This window comes from Juglans regia, chromosome 13 (assembly GCF_001411555.2).
Source record: "Juglans regia cultivar Chandler chromosome 13, Walnut 2.0, whole genome shotgun sequence".
Taxonomy (NCBI): domain Eukaryota; kingdom Viridiplantae; phylum Streptophyta; class Magnoliopsida; order Fagales; family Juglandaceae; genus Juglans; species Juglans regia.
The window spans coordinates 15,672,002-15,690,573 of record NC_049913.1 but is presented as its reverse complement, the minus strand read 5'-3'; the positions used below and the strand labels follow the sequence as shown (position 1 = coordinate 15,690,573).

The 18,572-nt window shown below is 35.6% G+C and overlaps 1 protein-coding gene across 1 annotated transcript; it reads left to right on the top strand.

Annotated features, from left to right (window-relative positions):
* The first annotated feature begins 692 nt into the window (after nucleotides 1–692).
* LOC109013696 (deoxynucleoside triphosphate triphosphohydrolase SAMHD1 homolog) lies at nucleotides 693–7,308 on the top strand. Its single transcript, XM_018995873.2, has 19 exons — nucleotides 693–863; nucleotides 1,948–1,985; nucleotides 2,076–2,098; nucleotides 3,064–3,170; nucleotides 3,254–3,305; nucleotides 3,390–3,474; nucleotides 3,937–4,027; nucleotides 4,360–4,398; nucleotides 4,556–4,623; nucleotides 4,805–4,867; nucleotides 5,047–5,102; nucleotides 5,186–5,259; nucleotides 5,411–5,503; nucleotides 5,586–5,687; nucleotides 5,842–5,922; nucleotides 6,007–6,098; nucleotides 6,233–6,248; nucleotides 6,775–6,885; nucleotides 7,001–7,308. The coding sequence occupies exons 1-19, from the start codon at nucleotides 771–773 to the stop codon at nucleotides 7,100–7,102; spliced, it is 1,386 nt and encodes a 461-aa protein (XP_018851418.1). The 5' UTR covers nucleotides 693–770; the 3' UTR covers nucleotides 7,103–7,308.
* The last annotated feature ends 11,264 nt before the right edge of the window (nucleotides 7,309–18,572 follow it).

Sequence of the window (18,572 nt, the reverse complement as noted above, 5' to 3'; positions counted from 1 at the left end):
AAAATAAGTGTGCGAGACTTATAGTAAGGACTCATTTAGTTTTGTAGATGAGATGAAATGAAATAAAAGTTAAAAATTGAGATAAAATATTGTTAAAATATTATTTTTAATATTATTTTTGTTTTAGAATTTGAAAAAATTGAATTGTTTATTTTATTTTATATTAGAGTTTGAAAAAATTATAATGATTAAATAAAATGAGATGAGATATGATAAAATTTTTTATAAAAGTGAACTAGGCATGATTTCTCTAGTTATAAATGTAAAGAGTAATTTTATATATAATCATAAAGTACGTAAATGTAAAAAATAAATTTTACTATTAAAAGAATTAATTTTTTAATATAAATTTTATATTTTATTTATTTTTTTAAAAATAATTATACAACAATTACACAATTTACGATTATAAATATATTTTCTCAAACATAAACGTAAGACTTCTTTCTATGTTATTAAAACGATGCGCCCTCTTCTAAACTTGCAAGTATAATTTCTCATTACAATTTACAAAAGGTACGCGACCTTGGTGATCTGTAATTCATTGAACAGTGCTTCACACGCGCGCGCTAACGTTCGCATAAGCAAAACGGCACATCTTTTGGCGGCATCACTAGATTCACTACTTCGCCTCCACGACTCCCTTATTCCTATTAACACGTAAAGTCCTTCTCGTTTCGCTTCTCATTTTTTCTATTGATTCGTTAATCTCTCTCTCCCTCTCTCTCTCTCTGCGTTCAAACGGAAATTCACTGAGAAAGCAGCAAGCAATGGGAGTTCGTACGGACGTAGAGCTCTCGATAGACCGTCGTGTGTTGAAGCACGTCCACGACAATGTTCACGGCAACATCTATCTCGAGCCGGTTTGAACGTCTTTCCTACAGCTTCTCTTTTCTTCGCGTTTCAGAGTTATCCTTGATTTAGCTTTCTTGAATTGCTTTTCTTTTTGTCTGCCTTGGAGTTGGACCTTTAGAATAGTGACTGAGGCTGTTCATGTGAAACTACGTAATTTCGATTCGTTAAACGTTTTCTGTTATTTTTAATTGTCTGAGAGAAATGTATTATTCTTGAATGAGTTTTCAAATAATATGTTTTGTAGCTGTGGAACTTTGATTTAGTCAACGTTGTCAATCATGTATTATGTATACTTTGTCTCCTAAATCGTTCTTTATGCCTGTGGTTTCTGCTTTGGCATTGCTCCTAGCCGAGAAATGCATGATATTATTCTTCATTGAGTGAAGTTTTGTTTTCGTTGATTAATAATTAGATAGATGCAACTTTTCTTCGTAGATCATCTTTTATATTTGTGTTATCTGTTTTAATATGGTTTATAAGAGGTATGTTGAACGAGTCAAGTGAATTAATTTTACTTTTGTCTGGTTTGGAGCTTGAAATTGTAACTTACTCGCTTCAATAGTTCTGATCTGATTTGTTCAATCATGATATGATGCGGATTTTATCAGTCAGTTTATAAGCTATATATATGTATGAAGACATTCCCAATGAGTATCCTCAATATCCTCGGATTAATAATTCATTTCCGAGATTTTATTTTAAAAAATTGAACGAGTAAGGAAAGAAATTAAACCGAACCTAATTCAGAACAGAATGAACCTACTGAATTTGCTTAGGTAAAACATTTGGAAAGGGGAAAAAAGACAGAAAAATAGTGAACAGAAGTACCTAACTAGGTAAGTATTTGGAGTTAAAGTACCTAGAATAGTGATCTGGCAGGAAAAATTGCTTCAGACAGTATTTAGAATCGTTTCCTTCCAGAAATTTAACGGTTGTGTGTGAATTTAAGTATTGTCTTCGTCGTCAGAGAAATAGAAAGAATCGATAAACAAAAAGGGAGAAGAAAACTGCACGAGATCATGTATGATTTTGTTCTGTTGTTAACCATTTTTATCATATGCGGTTCGGTAACCTTTCTCTTCTATATTGCAGCTCTTTTTAAAGTTTATTGATACCGAACAGTTTCAGAGGCAAGTCCATTTTACCATAAACCCAAATGGTTTTTTCTTATTTACTTAATTACTTACAGTATTTTCTCATGATTTTACTACTTATTGCAGGCTTCGTGAGCTAAAGCAACTTTGTGAGTCACATTTTCCAGAATTAACTATCGGGATAATGGATATGTAAATATTTTAAAAAGTTTGCAAATACCAAAAATTAATACCTGCAGATTCACTGGCATAGTCTATAACCTCTGCAAGGAAATAAATGCAAATTATTTTCTTATTGGAATTAAAATAACTTTTTTTTTTTGGCGTAATTCATCTTCATAAAAGGTTTCTACATCCTCCTCCACACGTGTTCACAGCATGGGTGGCTTTGATTCTTTTAATCATATTTCCCTTTAACTTTCTTTAATCTTACCACATTCAGGTTTCAATCTTTTTCTTATGGTTTTTACACATTATATGGAAGTAATGAACCAAGTTGTGCAACCTATTAAAGGTTTTTAATGTGGTTATGGTGACAATTGAAAGACAAATTTTGCATTGACTTTTATAGTTACTGAAAATCTTTCATAATCATAGAGCTCATTAACTGTAAAACCAGGTTCCTGGTTCAGATTGCAGTTGAACCATAAGGTTAAAGGGTGTATTAATTAATGAGTACTAGGTCTATATGTTAAGATCAATTTTCAGAACGTTATTTCCGATGTAGAATTTTTGGGGTTAAGTCTTCTTTCAAAACAAAAAGAATTCCGATGTAGAATGTTGAGAAGATAATTCTAGACTCCAAAAATTCTGCCCTACTTAAGAATCCAGTATTTAAGTTGAGAAATAATATCTGTCTGGTATTTGATTTTGTGTATATCTATGTTGAGTTGACATTGCAGATTCCATCTTATGCTAACTGCGCAAAGGCTTAAAATTTTTTGTCTAGTTTCTCTGAGTACTTTTTTTTTTTCTGTAATTACTCCCAGCATGTTGTCTCAAAATGCAGTTATGAGGAAAAAGACATGTTGAGGCCAATGCATTCTTTTTGTTTTCCGTACAGGTGACTAGTTGCTTAAATGCCCTTTTAATTTAATCTGTGCTTTTGTCTCAGCTTTAGCACACATGGTTTACCCAGGGGCAGTGCATTCTCGCTTTGAACATTCACTTGGGGTGTACTGGTTGGCCGGAAAAGCTGTTGATACAATTAACTCTTACCAAGTAGGCACACGTCCTTAGGGGCAATTATCATACTCAATGCTGTTATTGAGAATATCATCTTCATCCAAATCCCATTCTTGCAGGGCTTGGAGCTTGATATCGAGCATTCAGATATACAGACAGTAAAACTTGCAGGTGACTAACTGCATCTATAGTAACAAATCTTTGTTTTTATCACTTGACTTTACGTATCTTTTGTTTCCTTGATTGTCTTTCTAGGACTACTGCATGATGTTGGCCATGGGCCGTTCAGCCACTCGTTTGAGCGCGAGTTTCTTCCTCGGCTTCTTAATGACTTCACATGGTGACTCTTAATATTCATCCCTAGAAAAAAAATGACTTCAAATTCTGATAGTAGATAAGTTGGAATCACCATATTTAGAGAAAGTACTGTAGATTCATCGGAAGATTGCTACTTTCATAATTTTAGTCTGAGTTTTTATAAGCAGCTCAATTATATAGGATTTATTATTAAATTTGAAATTAATGTCTAAAGGACTTTTTTTTCATTACCAAAAGTATTTAAACCACATTGGTTTTCCCCTGTGCTCAATTCTGCTCTTTCTTGTTTCCTTGAGATGGAATTTGGCAGCAAATGCCTTCCATGTTGATTCAGTATTACTGATGTTATTGGATGGGTTCAAACAATCTTTTCACGCGTGTACAAAATCTAGCAGAATTTATTGTAGTTTTCATCAGTAACTGGCAATTGTTTTCCATTAGAGAATTTAATACTTTTCGCGGTTCTTATTTGGATAATTTCCAGGCGTCATGAGGACATGTCTGTGAAGATGATAGACTACATTGTTGATGAGCACAATATCGAAATTGATTCCGAATGCCTTAAGAAAGTGAAGGTTGAATGTTATCTACAAATGTTTCTTTCCTTTCTTTAGCCTTCAGTTTTCTCCCAGAGTATCACTTTAACGGCTACTCAAGTTCCATCATGAAGTACTAGCTTCATTTTGCCATACTTTAATATAAAGTATGGGGGATATAGGTAGATCAGTAAAATCCAGCAAGTAAAAACTTGAGATCTTTGAGCCAATGAGGTCTGGTTCATATGATATTTCCTCAACCCCTAATATTAAAGTGGGTGAGATCTTGAGTTCTGAATCCACTAGGTGTACATGTAACTTACGAAACCAAAGGAAAAATAGAGATCTGATAATATCTATGTTCTTGGCAGGAAATGATAACAGCTAGCCATGAAGATAATCCAACAAAGGTAAGCTATCTCATATCCCAAGGTTCTTGGTTTTTTGGGCTTTTCTTTCTCTCATTATTCGTTACAAAACAATTTTTTCCCTGCTCGTTGCTTTACTTCTAACTTCTATTGTATATTATGTTGTTATTTGCCCTTTTAATGAACATCTTAAATGCAGAGTATGGTTGAAAAGCATTTCTTGTATGATATTGTTGCAAATGGTCGGAATGGAATAGATGTAGATAAGTAAGTCAATTTCATTTGATTTTTTTTTTTCTTTCCTACTTTCATCCAATAAATGATACTGTTGCAAATGGTTGGAATGGAATAGATGTTGGCAAGTCAATTTCATTTTTTTGCCTTTTCCTACTTTTCTTCTTGGATGATTTCTGATAGTACAGCTACGAAAAATTTCATTCTACTGCAGGTTTGACTACATAGTTCGGGACTCTCGGGCTTGTGGTCTAGGTTGCAATTTTCAATTTGAGAGGTATTCATTGTATTGTGAACTCTGCAGTTGAAGTTGGCTCAAAACTTGTGCAACGTTTGCAAATGTGCAGAAGTTTGAGCTAGGCTTATGTAAAATTGTCCACATACTTTTTATTATCATACTATTCTTTTGTCAAACAATGGCTTTTGAGAGAACCAGGTTTACCATTAAATATGCAGGTTGATGGAAACTATGCGAGTCATTGGTGACGAGATATGTTATCGAGCCAAGGATTGTCAGTATATGTTGGAAATTCATTCATTGATTTTTTGTTAGAGGTTGTCATATTCTTCAGTTTCTGATTAATATCTTTGTCAGATCTGACAATCCACAAGTTGTTCGCCACTCGTGCTGATTTGCATAGAACAGTTTATACACATGCAAAAGTAAAGGTGAATATTCCCAACTAAATATCCTACTGTAGAACTTCAAAATAGTATTTGTAACCTGAATGTCTCTATTATGTTCTCTTCTTTAAAAAACAATGTCTCTAGTAAGCATCTGAAACTAAATTCATTAGATTTAACAGTGTTCATTTGTCAGGCAATAGAACTCATGGTTACTGATGCTCTGTTAAAAGCTAATGATTCTCTAGGCATTTCGTCCTCAATTTATCAACCAGCTGAATTTTGGAAGGTTTGTACTTTCCGCATTAGTAGAGTCTGTTTGGGGGCTTCCAAGTTCTTGGTTATGGTACTGACACCACTTGAAAGTGCAGTTGGATGACTCAATACTAAGGCGAATTGAAATTTCTACTGAACGTGAGCTCAAGGAATCAAGAGACTTAATCCTACGCATTCGGAGAAGGGAGCTATATCAGGTATCTTAATATAATGAGGAAAATGGGGAAGAGGCTGTTATGTTTAAATATCCTACTTTGTCAACATCTCAACTTCTCCCCGAGTAAAACTTTGGTAATGTGCACTGCTAACTGCTAAGGCTGGACAATTTTATCGATTTATCATGTTTTGCAGTTCTGCAATGAGTTCTCTGTCCCCAAGGACAAAATGGAGCACTTCAAAAACATCACTCCACAAGATATTGTCTGTTCCCAGGTCTAAAAACTTGTATTACCTTACCATGTTATTGTTTCTCAACAGTAGACGAACAGCATCCTAAACTGTGGTTTTTTCAACCAGAAAGCTGGTGGTGTTACACTAAAAGAAGAAGATATTGCCGTGAGCAACGTAAAGATTGATTTGACACGTGGAAGGAATAATCCTCTTGAATGGTAGTTGACAAAGATTCACATAATGATTATGATGAAGGCAGATTTGCCTTTGTAATTTATTTGATGCATTTTCCACTTCTGATCCAATTTGACAAATGATCTTTCCTCCTCATGCATGCTTCTCCCCCATCCAGCATCAAATTTTTCAAGGTACTGATATCTTCTTCAATCTGGATTTTTTTTTAATGTTTTTGATATTCATTGTTCTCTTTAAGATTGAACAAGGACCAAGAGAGATTATTTTCATTTTCTGTTATATTTCAGCATCGATGCATCAGGTTAGCCTGAAAATCAGGTGACATTGATTGCATGCAGCATCATATCACATGAAGAATTTAGTGATGCTGCAAACGATTTCCTTGATGAATTAGATTATGAGGACTTAAAACCCCTTTATTGAATAAATCAGTAGCATGCTACATTCGTAGTGAACTACATCCCCAAGATAGAAGGGGTAAAACCCCACGTACAGAAAACCACTTACAATGCAGGCTAGCTACCTGTTAATCAAAGCCATAGCTCTTACTGGTTGCTTTGCTAAAATTTAAAGGCACTGATTTAATCCTTCTTGAAACTGAATTATTGGTTGGAGGTAAATTAATGGAGAAACAATCTTTCTTCTAGAGGACAAAACATCACCTGCACATTGGAGAATTAACAGCTTGGCCTTTTTCAGGAATATGAGAGCGATGAAACATTCCCAATCCAAGATGACCGCATCAGCCACCTGCTACCTGCATTTTACCAAGATATGATAGTTAGGGTGTACTCGAAGAAGCCGGAACTGGTATGTGCAAAATGACATACTGATCATATATATTGCCATGTTATCAATGTGGTAATAATTTGGATATTACTTACTAATTACCGTGGATTATACCATACATAAATGTTACATACAGGTGGAAGCAGTATCTGAGGCCTTCGAAAATTTTCAGTTGAAGACATATGGAATGAAAACACAGGTTCACGCAACTCCTGAAAAGAAGAAACGCCGAACATAATTGCAATAATTGTCATGTCCGGCCTCTACGTACCTTGCCTCAAATAGGTAAATACTCGTGTTTATATAGGAGCAAAGTTGGAATTAATAAGTAAATACTCATTCTTGCAGAAACATATTAATTACTCCAACCAGTATATTAAATATATACTTCATGTAAATTCTATATACCGAATTATGATATAAATCCATATATCTTGGTGCCGAGTGAAAATGTATGGTAATCCATGTCTTCCGCCTCTCTCTCTCTCTCTCTAGCTTTCTCGCTCACACACGAGTTTGTTCGGATATTCACAGATTAAAATTTTCACATTGCACTCATGTACAACAGTTATTTATAACTGGCAGGTCATAATTTTGGCGGAGCTAACAGTTATTAACAAGCAGGCGATAGTTTTGGTGGAACTATCTGAAAAAATAAACTCTAAGGAAGCTTAAATTAAATGGAATTTTATAGCGTGGGTATAGATCAGTTAAATTCATAAAGAATTATATTTAAAAGCCTTTTACGTCACATACTATCCATAAACCACATAAAGCACAAGTTTCTCATATTAGTCGTGATTAATTATAATATTGTTTTATAGTCGGATCTTTTTATGGAAATGATCATAGTTATTCCATTGTTGAGAATGGAATAGCCAGTTGAGGGATTAATCAGAAGGAATTTTTTCTATATTTCTTGTGCTTTTTTTTTTTTAATGTAAAATTAGGATTTAGCTTAATCCTAAAAGACTGACCACAGTGACTTTGACAGGAAAACATATATAGATGGCCTGAAAACTGTAAAGTAAGATCCACACAAATGTATTCTCTAACAATTAATGCAGCCATGCGTAGATATTCATGTTCTTATAAATGAAAAACATGTAATATTGTAAACCGAGAATTGCTACAGCTATAAAGAGATTCAATAAAAACAAATATACAAAATTGATATAGTTTCATATAATACTTTAGATTCTATTTTATAATAAAAATAACTTTATCTAATATATAATATCAAACTATCACATCAATTTGTGAATTTATTTTTATACATAAGATCTCTACGTCGTCAATCTATTTCTCTTGTAGACTTTTATATATATATATATATATATATATATGGTACAATCCAGCACTAATAATTACCTTCTTGAATGTGATAATTTCTGTACAAATTATAACAAATTTTTAATTGATCACAAGCACGCAAATTTCAAGCAAGTGCATGTGTACATAATTATATATAATAAAAAATATTAAGAATTAAGATTAATTAATAACAGTGAAAACTCAAGGCTTATATATATAAATTCTTCTACGTACAGTCGCTTGGTGCAAGCGGTGGGGAGTTGCTGACACCACGTCAGTGAGGAAAAAAAAGAAAGATAAAATGCGCGAAACAAGAAATAGAGCTTCGGATTTCAGCATATGGCTGTAGTAAAGTGCTACCCAGACAAACTGGGTTACTGAGAAAAAGAATCTTAGCAACTTTTCAGGCAATTGGCAAAAAAAAGTTTAAATTTTCTAGAGAGAAATGAATCAAACCAATAAGAGAAAAGAATATTTTTTAAAAGAAAGGACTAGCCTCTAGCAGTGGAGATCTAAGAAAAACCCAAATTACTCAAAACATTTTTTTTTCCTTAATAAATCTCACGTTATCTCAAGAAGCATACCCATAAAATACAAGAAGAAACAACTATAAAATAGATTAAGGATTGGCCGAAACAGCTTCCAAATTTTGTAGTTCAGTCTGAAATAAGGGAGAAAATAAGAACAAAGCACAACATGAAAGTAATTCAATAATATTACCAGAAAAATTAGAAATCAATCTTGAAAAGAGAATCCAGTCCAAGTTTGAGGACATCCACCAAACATGGAGTATCCATACAATGCGAGGAGAAACCCACCAATAGATGTCCAAAGCAACAATAATACAAACAAGCCCAAAATCCCACACATAAACGACGAGCCATGTACTCAATAGATTAACTATTAAAGCTGCCAAAGACGCCCAAGCAATCACAAAGGTCTTGAGCTGGGACTGCAAGAACCGTTGCACTGGGAATAGAAACCCAAAGCCGAAAAGCAATGGTAAGAGCCAGAGAGCCACCAACTCCGACAACTCTGCAACTTCGTTGGACTATCCTAAGGGTTTCAGAATTGGAGCGGCAAAACTGTCTCCAATGCAGTCGTCATCCTTGACTGCATTTCCAACTCTCGGAATATTTGTTCAAATACAAAAGAGATGATTTTAACAAAAACAAAGTACTAAAATTTATGAAGTTAAATTAAACGGTGCGTTTTGGATTTTTGCCACATCAGTCGCCGTTTGCACGGCGCTTATAACATGCGACTGTATATAGCTTTTTTCTATATATATATATATATATATATATATATATCAAGGGTGTCGAAAACTGAAGTCAATGGTTCAGCTTTTTCCAAAAATCGAACCGACCGACTTGTTTATTTTGGTGATAGGGAAACCGACCGAACCGGTCGACTGTGGGGGAGGGATATCTGCCAGATCGATTCTGGCCGGTCCATCGGTCTATTCTTGGGCCATTTTTTGGGCCTATTTGTTATACACCATTTCTAGTATACTTTGGGCCTTTTTGGGATTACTCTAAACTCTTAATTTACTTTAAACTATTTCTAGATCACTATTTCAATATTTAAGTTTCATTTTTATTTGAATATCATTTGTATTTTTAATGTTATGTTTAAAAAAATAAATAAATTACTAAATTAGCAATAGATGTTACTTACTATAACTATAAATTTATAATACTAATACTATAACTATAAATTATAATACTAATACTAACTATATTACTTGCTACTTACTACATAAATAACTTCACTAGATGTTTAGTATTACATATTACAAAAAAAGACAAATTGTCTTTAAACATAGCAAAAAAAAGGGGGGGGGGGGGATAAATGACAACAAATTGGGAGTGATCTTCATGTTTGCTGCTTCAAATCTTCAATATTCAATAGTTGTCACATTTGATTATGCGCCCAACTCTATATACAAACATTAATAAATATTAATAATAAGAATAAAATATCAAATGTTAGTGAATTTGGATTATGAAAAATATTAAAATTAAATTACAATGAAAACAAAGAAAATATTACCCGATTTTACTACGAAACTCTCCACATTATCCATAACCTCCTGGATATCAATGGTTGTTGACGGATATCTTAACCAATTTATAATACAAAACATAAATGTTACATGTACATTATACATAGTCCATAACACAAATTATAATTACATAGCAGCTAGTTTGCAACATGGCAAACATCACAAGTCTAAGACTCTGTTCTAGGTTTTAGCTCACTCATTTTTCCTCAATTTATATCAAACTATTTTTACAACACAATTATAATACCATAAATTAACAATAGTAATTTTTTCATGCAAAATAAATATTAAATCGAACATATTAAGAACACTCATAGTGGGGGATTCGGCAATAGCTCTTGGATTACTGTTCACAGTCCCAAAAATTTGCTCCAAAAATTTTACAATGTCTATACACACAAATAAATAATTTAAACATCAAGTAATATGAAAATTAGTATCTCAAAGACTCAAACATAGAAAACTGATCACTCCATAACATGCTAACGGCATTACAGGCTTACAACAACAACATAAATTGTAAATTAGAATGAAAAAAGAAATTAACAAATAACAAAGATGCTTAAATGATAAATTGAGTCATCGACAACCTTATAAAAATAGGCCACCAGATGGAGAGGTCGTGCAGCGTGAGAGACGGAGGAGAGGGAAAGAGATGAGAGTGCTCGGTCACAGGACGAACGATGGAGAATTGGTACTTTGAGAGAGGAGAGAGGTGTTGGTCTTGACATGGTCACCGTGGGGCGTGGGGGTTCGTCGGTGGCTAGGATTGAATGGGAGGCTGAGAGAGTGAGAGTGTCTGAGAGAACAGAGATGGAGACTCGGAGTTCGGCAGAAGAAGAAAAAGGGGGGGGATGTGATTCTTAACCCTAACCCAAAAAGTGTCGTTTTCTTTAATTTTTTTTCATACGATTTAAAACAAAATGACGTTGAAATGGTGTCGTTTTGAATCAGAAGTATATAAATATTTATATATATTATATCGGCCGGTTCAGCGATTTGAATCGACGTCGGTTCTAGCTATTTTCTACCACCGGTTGACCGATTCTCCACTGATTTTGGCCAGTTCCTGTTCACACCTAATATATATATGTATATGATCTTCAATTAATATTGTTGTACATATACGTTATAATTGTAAATGTAAATAAAAAATTACTCTACGCTTGATATGTCGAACGCGTGCTGATCATGTGTGATAAAGTAATCACAACACCATGCACTCAAGGTGAGCCAACAACTGATTGTACTCAAGGAAAGAAGGCAGCAGCCGGCACCTAAAGCAAAGCAGGTACACATGACCTTGATCAAGAAAGTATCATACTACAGTCTGGAAATATTCTTGTCAAAACAAAATAAAGAATCAGAAATACACATGTCCTAATACTAGAGGATATGTTGTTATGTATTGAGTAGTATAAATATTGTACATGTAATGGCATAAAAGGTAAGAAGGAATTTTCAATATAGTGTAGTAGCCCTTTGAGGCATTTCAGTGAACACTACGTATGCTCTGTTTTCTTTTACCTCATTATGGCATCAGGAGACCAGTGATCTCCGTCACCCTTCATCAATCCAAACACAAATGGCTTCTTCCATTCCTCCCAAGGACATTGTCCCACATTCCAATCCCACCATAAACACCTCTATTCTCAACTCAACTAGCCATTTTATCACTATAAAACTTACGGTTGAAAACTATCTCTTATGAAAGGCTCAAGTTGTGCCTTTCCTCAAGGGTCATAGATTGTATCATCACATGGACGGCTCTTCAGATGTGCCCCCTCCCTTGATTAATAACACTACAAATCCGGAGCACCTCAAATGGTCTCAACTTGATCAGTTAATCATTTCAGCTTTGAATTCCTCTCTATCTGAAAATGTTCTTGCACAAGTCCTTAAGTGTACCACTGCTCATGAAATATGGACTATGTTGCAGAACCTTTTTGCAGCACAATCATCTACGCATCTTATGCAGACCCAGTTGCAACTTGCTACCCTCAAAAAGGGTCCTGAGTTCGTTACGGACTATTTCCATAAGGTGAAGTCCCTAGCAGCTTCCATGGCTGCCACGAGTCAGCCCTTGTCCCATACTGAATTTTCAGTGTATTTGCTAGCCAATCTAGGCATTGATTATGATTCCTTGGTGACTTCCCTCACTACTAGAGCAAACCCTCTTAGTCCTCAACAAATATACAGCTATTTACTCAATCGTGAATCTCGCTTGGCCCATCAAACACATACTCTTCTCTCTGGCAATCCCATGTCCACAAATCTAACTCAAACCAAACCATCTCCTGGCTCTAATTTTTCACCAAGTCTTAGAGGTCAAGGACGTGGCCCACGCAGAGGCCGTTGGGGTTGCAATAGTCCTTTTACCAACAGACATGACAATAAACCTACTTGCCAAGTCTATCACAAAGCTGGGCACACAGCCTTATGTTGTTATTTTCGGTTTGATCAAAACTATCAACTCCTTCCTCCACTGAACCTCTCAGCCAATCTCACCACAACTACACCTCAAATGTCGTCTACTCAATCTCATGCTTGGTTCCCAGATATTGCAGCAACGAATCATTTTACAAATGATTTTCAGAACCTAAACTTGGACTGCATCTCTTATCATGGCTCAGATCAAGTCAGTATTAGAGATTGCTCAACTATTCCTATTCAGCATACTGGTTACAGACATTTCTATACTTCCACTGGCAATTTCCTCTTATCTAAGCTTTTGCATGTTCCTTCTATAACAAAAATCTTTTGTCTGTTCGTCAATTCTGTCATGATAATTCTGTTTATTTTGAGTTTTATTGCTCTTGTTTTCTTATGAAGAATTTACGAACCCAGGAGGCTCTTCTTCAAGGCACTGTTAGGAACGGCTTATATGTTCTCCCCACCTTCAACTCACCAAATCCTCAAGCACTTATTGGAGAACGCACATCGGCTTTCAACTAGCATATGCGCTTTGGTCATCCATCTTCTAGAGTTACCTCTTTTATTATTAGTCATTTTAAGCTTCCCACAAATTCAAGTAACCCGTCATCTCCATGTTCGGCTTGTCCACAAGCCAAAGCCCATACACTTCTCTTACAAGATCAATTCGGATTGGCTTTGGTTCTTTTAGGCAATATGATTAGAGGAACTATAGGCAGAGCAATTAGGCATAAATTAATACCAACTCCTCTGAATTTGGTAACTTCAACTCCATTAACAACCACTTATGAATCTTTTTTTGAATTACACCCACTATCTCAAGTTTTGGATCGAACTAATTCATTAACGCAAATAGTTCATGTGAGAAAATCAAGTTATTTGGGCCCTGGAGGATTGACGAGGCGAACTACCAGTTTTCGGATACGAGATATCCATCCTAGTCACTATGGACGCATTAACCCAATTGACACGTCTGAAGGAATCAATGTTGGCCTTATTGAATCCTTAGCAATTCATGCGAGAATTGGTCATTGGGGGTACCTAGAAAGTCCATTTTATGAAATCTATGAGAGATCCAAAAAAGTGCGGATGCTTTATTTATCACCAAGTAGAGATGAATACTATATTGTAGCGGCAGGAAATTCTTTGGCGCTTAATCAAGGTATTCAAGAAGAATAGGTTGTTCCAGCTAGACACCACCAAGAATTCCTAACTATTGAATGGGAACAAGTCCATATTCGAAGTATTTTTCCCTTCCAATATTTTTCTATTGGAACTTTCCTCATTCCTTTTATCGAACATAATGATTACCTCCCCCCCCCCCCCTCCCGCCTTCTTCATCTCGTTCTCTTCACCCTTTTGAATTATTATTCATATATGTTTGGGGATCGGCACTAGTATTGTCATCTACTGGATGTCGGTTTTACTTGTCAATTGTTGATGCCTTTACTAAATATATTTGGTTTTTTTCACTTCAAGCAAAATCTGATGTCACTTCTATTTTTATTACATTTTTGCGTTATGTTAAGAATTTCTTTTTCACAAAATGTTAAATCTGTGCAAATGGATGGGGGTAGAGAATTTTTCCCTCCTCAAAAAGTACTACAATCAAATGGCATAAGTCATCGCCTCACTTGTCCTTATTCTCATGCACAAAATGGAAGTGTTGAGCGACGACATCGCCACATCATTGAGACGAGACTTACTTTACTTGCCCAAGCCTCAATGCCCTTTAAATACTGGTATGCTGCCTTTCAAGTCACAATTTATTTAATCAATAGGATGCCTACTTCCATTTTAAAAAAAAATCAAACTCAATTTCAAATGCTTTTTAGTCATTCTCCCGATTATAATTTTCTCCGAACGTTTGGCGCTGCTTGTTGGCCCAACTCGAGTCCTTTCAATAAACATAAAATGGACCTACGCTCTAAACTGTGTCTTTATGGGATATAGTCTTGTTTCACATGACGTTCAATTTCATGAAAATCAGTTTCCTTTTTCGTCTGAGTCTTATGATACAATGCAAAATCCCACTCGTGCTCCACATTCGGCACCTATTCTACCATCTTTAGATCAATTGGTCTCATTGACCAATCTCTCAAGCGCACTACTGGATGTCTCGAGCCCACCAAATCAATTGGTTCCCACTTCTAATTTGCACTCTCCCTCACATATCTCTAGGGGCCCACAACCTTCATCCAGCCCAACTTCCTCACTTACACCTGCTTCATCGTCGAGCAGCCTCTCCCAGAAATCTATCTTCATCCCGAGAACCTTCAAACCCTACCCTTATCTCTATGCCGCCTGAATCAATGGCTCTCCCTTTTGAAAATACTCATCCAATGGTAAGGAGGTTGAAAGCCAATGTGCGCTGTCCCAACAAGCGTAATGATTGAACCCTTCCATGGCCGATTCCCAAACACTCTGCCTCACTTACAATTTCTTCTTCATCGGAGATTCCTGAAGAACCCGTATCTTACATAGATGCCTCTAGGTACCCAGAATGGCGTCAAGCCATGCAACTTGAGTTTCAGGCTCTTCTTCAAAACTCCACTTCAGATTTAGTTTCACATTTTCCCTCTCTCAATGTCTTGGGTCCTAAATGGGTCTTGAAAACGAAGAGGCGTGTCGATGGCTCTATCGAATGGAGCAAGGCACTTCTTGTTGCCAAGGGATTTCATCAACAACCTGGGGTAAATTATACTGAAACCTTTTCTCCAGTTGTGAAACCTGTTAATATTCGATTATTACTTTCCATTGATGTCTCGTGTAAATGACCCTTACACCAAATAGATATCCAAAATGTTTTCCTGCATGGTGACTTAGAAGAAGCAATGTATATGCATTAGTCTCCTGGTTTTGTCAATCCAGATTATCTTACGTACATTTGCAAACTGAAAAAAGCCATCTATGACCTTAAATAGGCCCCTCGGACCTAATTCTCCAAGCTAAGTTCTCAACTTCTTTCTCTTGGATTTTCAAAATCTAGGTCTGATTCATCTTTATTTATTTTTAAACAAGTTGTTCATGTTGTCTTTGTTTTAGTCTATGTTGATGATATAATTGTTACTAGCTCACATCCTTTGTTAATTTCGAATTTTATCACAGTCATGAGAAATCATTTTCCTGTTAAGGACCTTGGTCAACTACATTTTTTTCTGGGTATAGAAGTTTCTCAAGATAGTCATAGCCTGTATCTAAGTCAATCCAAATACATCACTGATATTCTGCATCGCAAAAATATGCACAATGCTAAAGCTGTCTCATCACCAATGTCCATTTCTACTAAGCTTATAGCTTTTGATAGTTCCTCTTTTGAGGATCCTCATCTTTATAGGAGTGTTGTAGGTAGTCTATAATATTTGGTGTTTACCCGTCCAGATATTTCTTTTGCTGTTAATAAAGTTTGTCAGTTTATGTATTTGTCCAAAAAATTCTCACTGGAAAGCTGTAAAGCGAATTCTTCATTTTCTGCGTTTAACTACTCATTATGGACTATACTTCTCCTCTCACTCCTTATTTAATATCTCGGCCTATTCTGGTGCTGATTGGGCTGGATGCCCCTGAGGATAGAAAGTCCATTGGTGGGTTCTGTGTCTTTTTTGGTTCGCATCTTATTTCATGGGGATCCAAAAAGCAACCAACGGTTGCTCGATCATCAACTGAAGCTGAACATAAGTTTGTAGACAACACTACTTGTGGATTTTATGGATACAGTCTCTTTTAAAAGAACTTGGAATATTTTTAATCAAAGCTCCTACACTATGGTGTGACAACTAGGGGACAACATACTTGTCAGTTAATCCAGTACTTCACTCTCGCACAAAACATGTTGAATTGGATTATCATTTTGTTTGTGATCGAGTAGCTGCAAAAACTCTCATTGTTTCCTTCGTTTCTAGCAAGGAACAACTTGCAAACATCCTAACAAAACCACTTTCCATAGCTCGGTTTTCTTCACTGCGATAAAGTCTCATTATTTGTTAAGTGCCACTTACATCGAGGGGGGATGATAAAGTAATCATAGCACCATACACTCAAGGTAAGCCAACAACTGATTGTACCCAAGGAAAGAAGGCAACAGTTGGCACCCAAAGCAAAGTAGGTACACACGGCCTTGATAAATTCAATGCTCACATGAGTCCCACCCAAGAGGACTTTAAAATTATGCTCTTTTGGTCTTTTGGTTTCATGTAAAATTATCGGTCAAAAAAAAAATCCATAGTGGCACAAGATATTATGAGTAATGTTAGATACAGTTGTAGAGTACGCAAGTGCCGCGTAATCGTTTTAAAAAATAGTATGATTTATTATTAAAAAATTAGTTTTTTTTATGTGAATCTCGTATTTATTCTTTTTTTTTAAAGAGATTGCACGGCATTTGTAAGCTTCATGACTGTAAATATCATATAGAAGCATACAAAATTCTAGTATTTGTTTTTACGAAAATACCCTTAGGAAGAACAAAAAAAAAGTTCGTATATTCCATGTATTTAATGATAGCTTTAAGCTATTTTGACTCAATTGGACGTTAAAATATCTAGAGCTCAATTTCAATCACGTAACAAAATCTGTGCTGGTGTACGTGGCATATATATACACGTGCATGGAATTTATTTTACACATGAAGTATTTATTTTTTATATTGGATAGAATTATCTCGTGTATTCTTTTTTAAAAAAGCTAGTATGATTCTTTATTAAAAATTATTATTTTTTTCAATAAATTTATCTATTTTTTTTTTAAAAAAGAGTATACATATTTAGATTATAAATATATAAAAGTAGGAGCAATGCTACATAATGTTATTCGCAGCGGCGTGGGGAGATCAGCTGGGAGGATAGATCAGACAGAGATGGAAGGTGGGAGGCTGGACACGCAGCTCGAGAGGCATCTGAACCGAGTTAGGGCCATGCAAAGAATGACTGGGAAATCGATCCCTCGAAGTTTATCATTCTAGAAGTGATTGGTCAGGGTGCCTTTAGTACCGTCCATAGAGGTGATCTATACGGTGGCCAAGACGTCGCAGGTTATAATTACGATGATCTTCATCTCTCATCGTCTTTCGGTCTAGTACTTATCTTTCTTTTCCATCTTAATTATTTCTTTCTTGGGTGAGTGCATGGGATTTCTTTTCTTTTCTTTTATTTTCTTTTATTTTCTTTTATTTTCCGCCAAATACTTCTCACATACATTATATACGTGCAGCATGCATATAAGGTTTATTTATGAGATTATTTGGAAAGGAAAATATTATATATTAGTTCTTAATTAGTTTCTAGCTAGTTCAGTTTTAAATTATCAAACCAAACGGCATTGGATTCATATTTCAGTACTAACACGTTTTGCTTCTTTACGACAAATTGTCAGTTAAAGTGCTGGACTGGGGTAGGTCAAGAGGAGTTAGTAACGTGTTTTATGAGATTATGTACTGGGTGATCGAGGGCTAAGATCAACTCCTTCCCAAGAAAACAGGATTATGTTTTATTTAAGGCATGTTTGCCGGCCGGCGTCCCCGTGTGTCTAGGAATGCTCAATGACAACCTCTCAATTGTCACCGCCTGGCCCCTCTTGCTACCACGGTAGCACCTAGTGTGGTCAGCACCAATCGTGTTCGGGCAACCAAGCTTACACTCATTCACATTGGTTCATCCTGCTATGCCCTGGGCCTTTTTGCTCTTCTAACGTAAACGTTGGCAGGCCTTTCGATCGTCAAGGCCCAGAAATCTGCTGGACATCCATGAGCTCGGGAAGATCAGAAGTAGGGCCTTCGGTCAACCAAGAGGTCCAGCCCTTCCTAATCATTCAGAATTCGTTGTGTTCTTCTTTCGAGCTGATCAGTCAGCTCCCGAATTAATTAGGACAAACAGCAGTTCAAATAGCTTCACTGATC

Bases quoted from the DNA above. Each gene is read 5' to 3' on its own strand.
- LOC109013696 (XM_018995873.2), top strand. From the start codon at position 771: ATGGGAGTTCGTACGGACGTAGAGCTCTCGATAGACCGTCGTGTGTTG. The intron at 5,103-5,185 runs GTCAGTATATGT...TATCTTTGTCAG, and splicing joins ATGTTATCGAGCCAAGGATT to ATCTGACAATCCACAAGTTG. The intron at 5,688-5,841 runs GTATCTTAATAT...CATGTTTTGCAG, and splicing joins GGAGAAGGGAGCTATATCAG to TTCTGCAATGAGTTCTCTGT.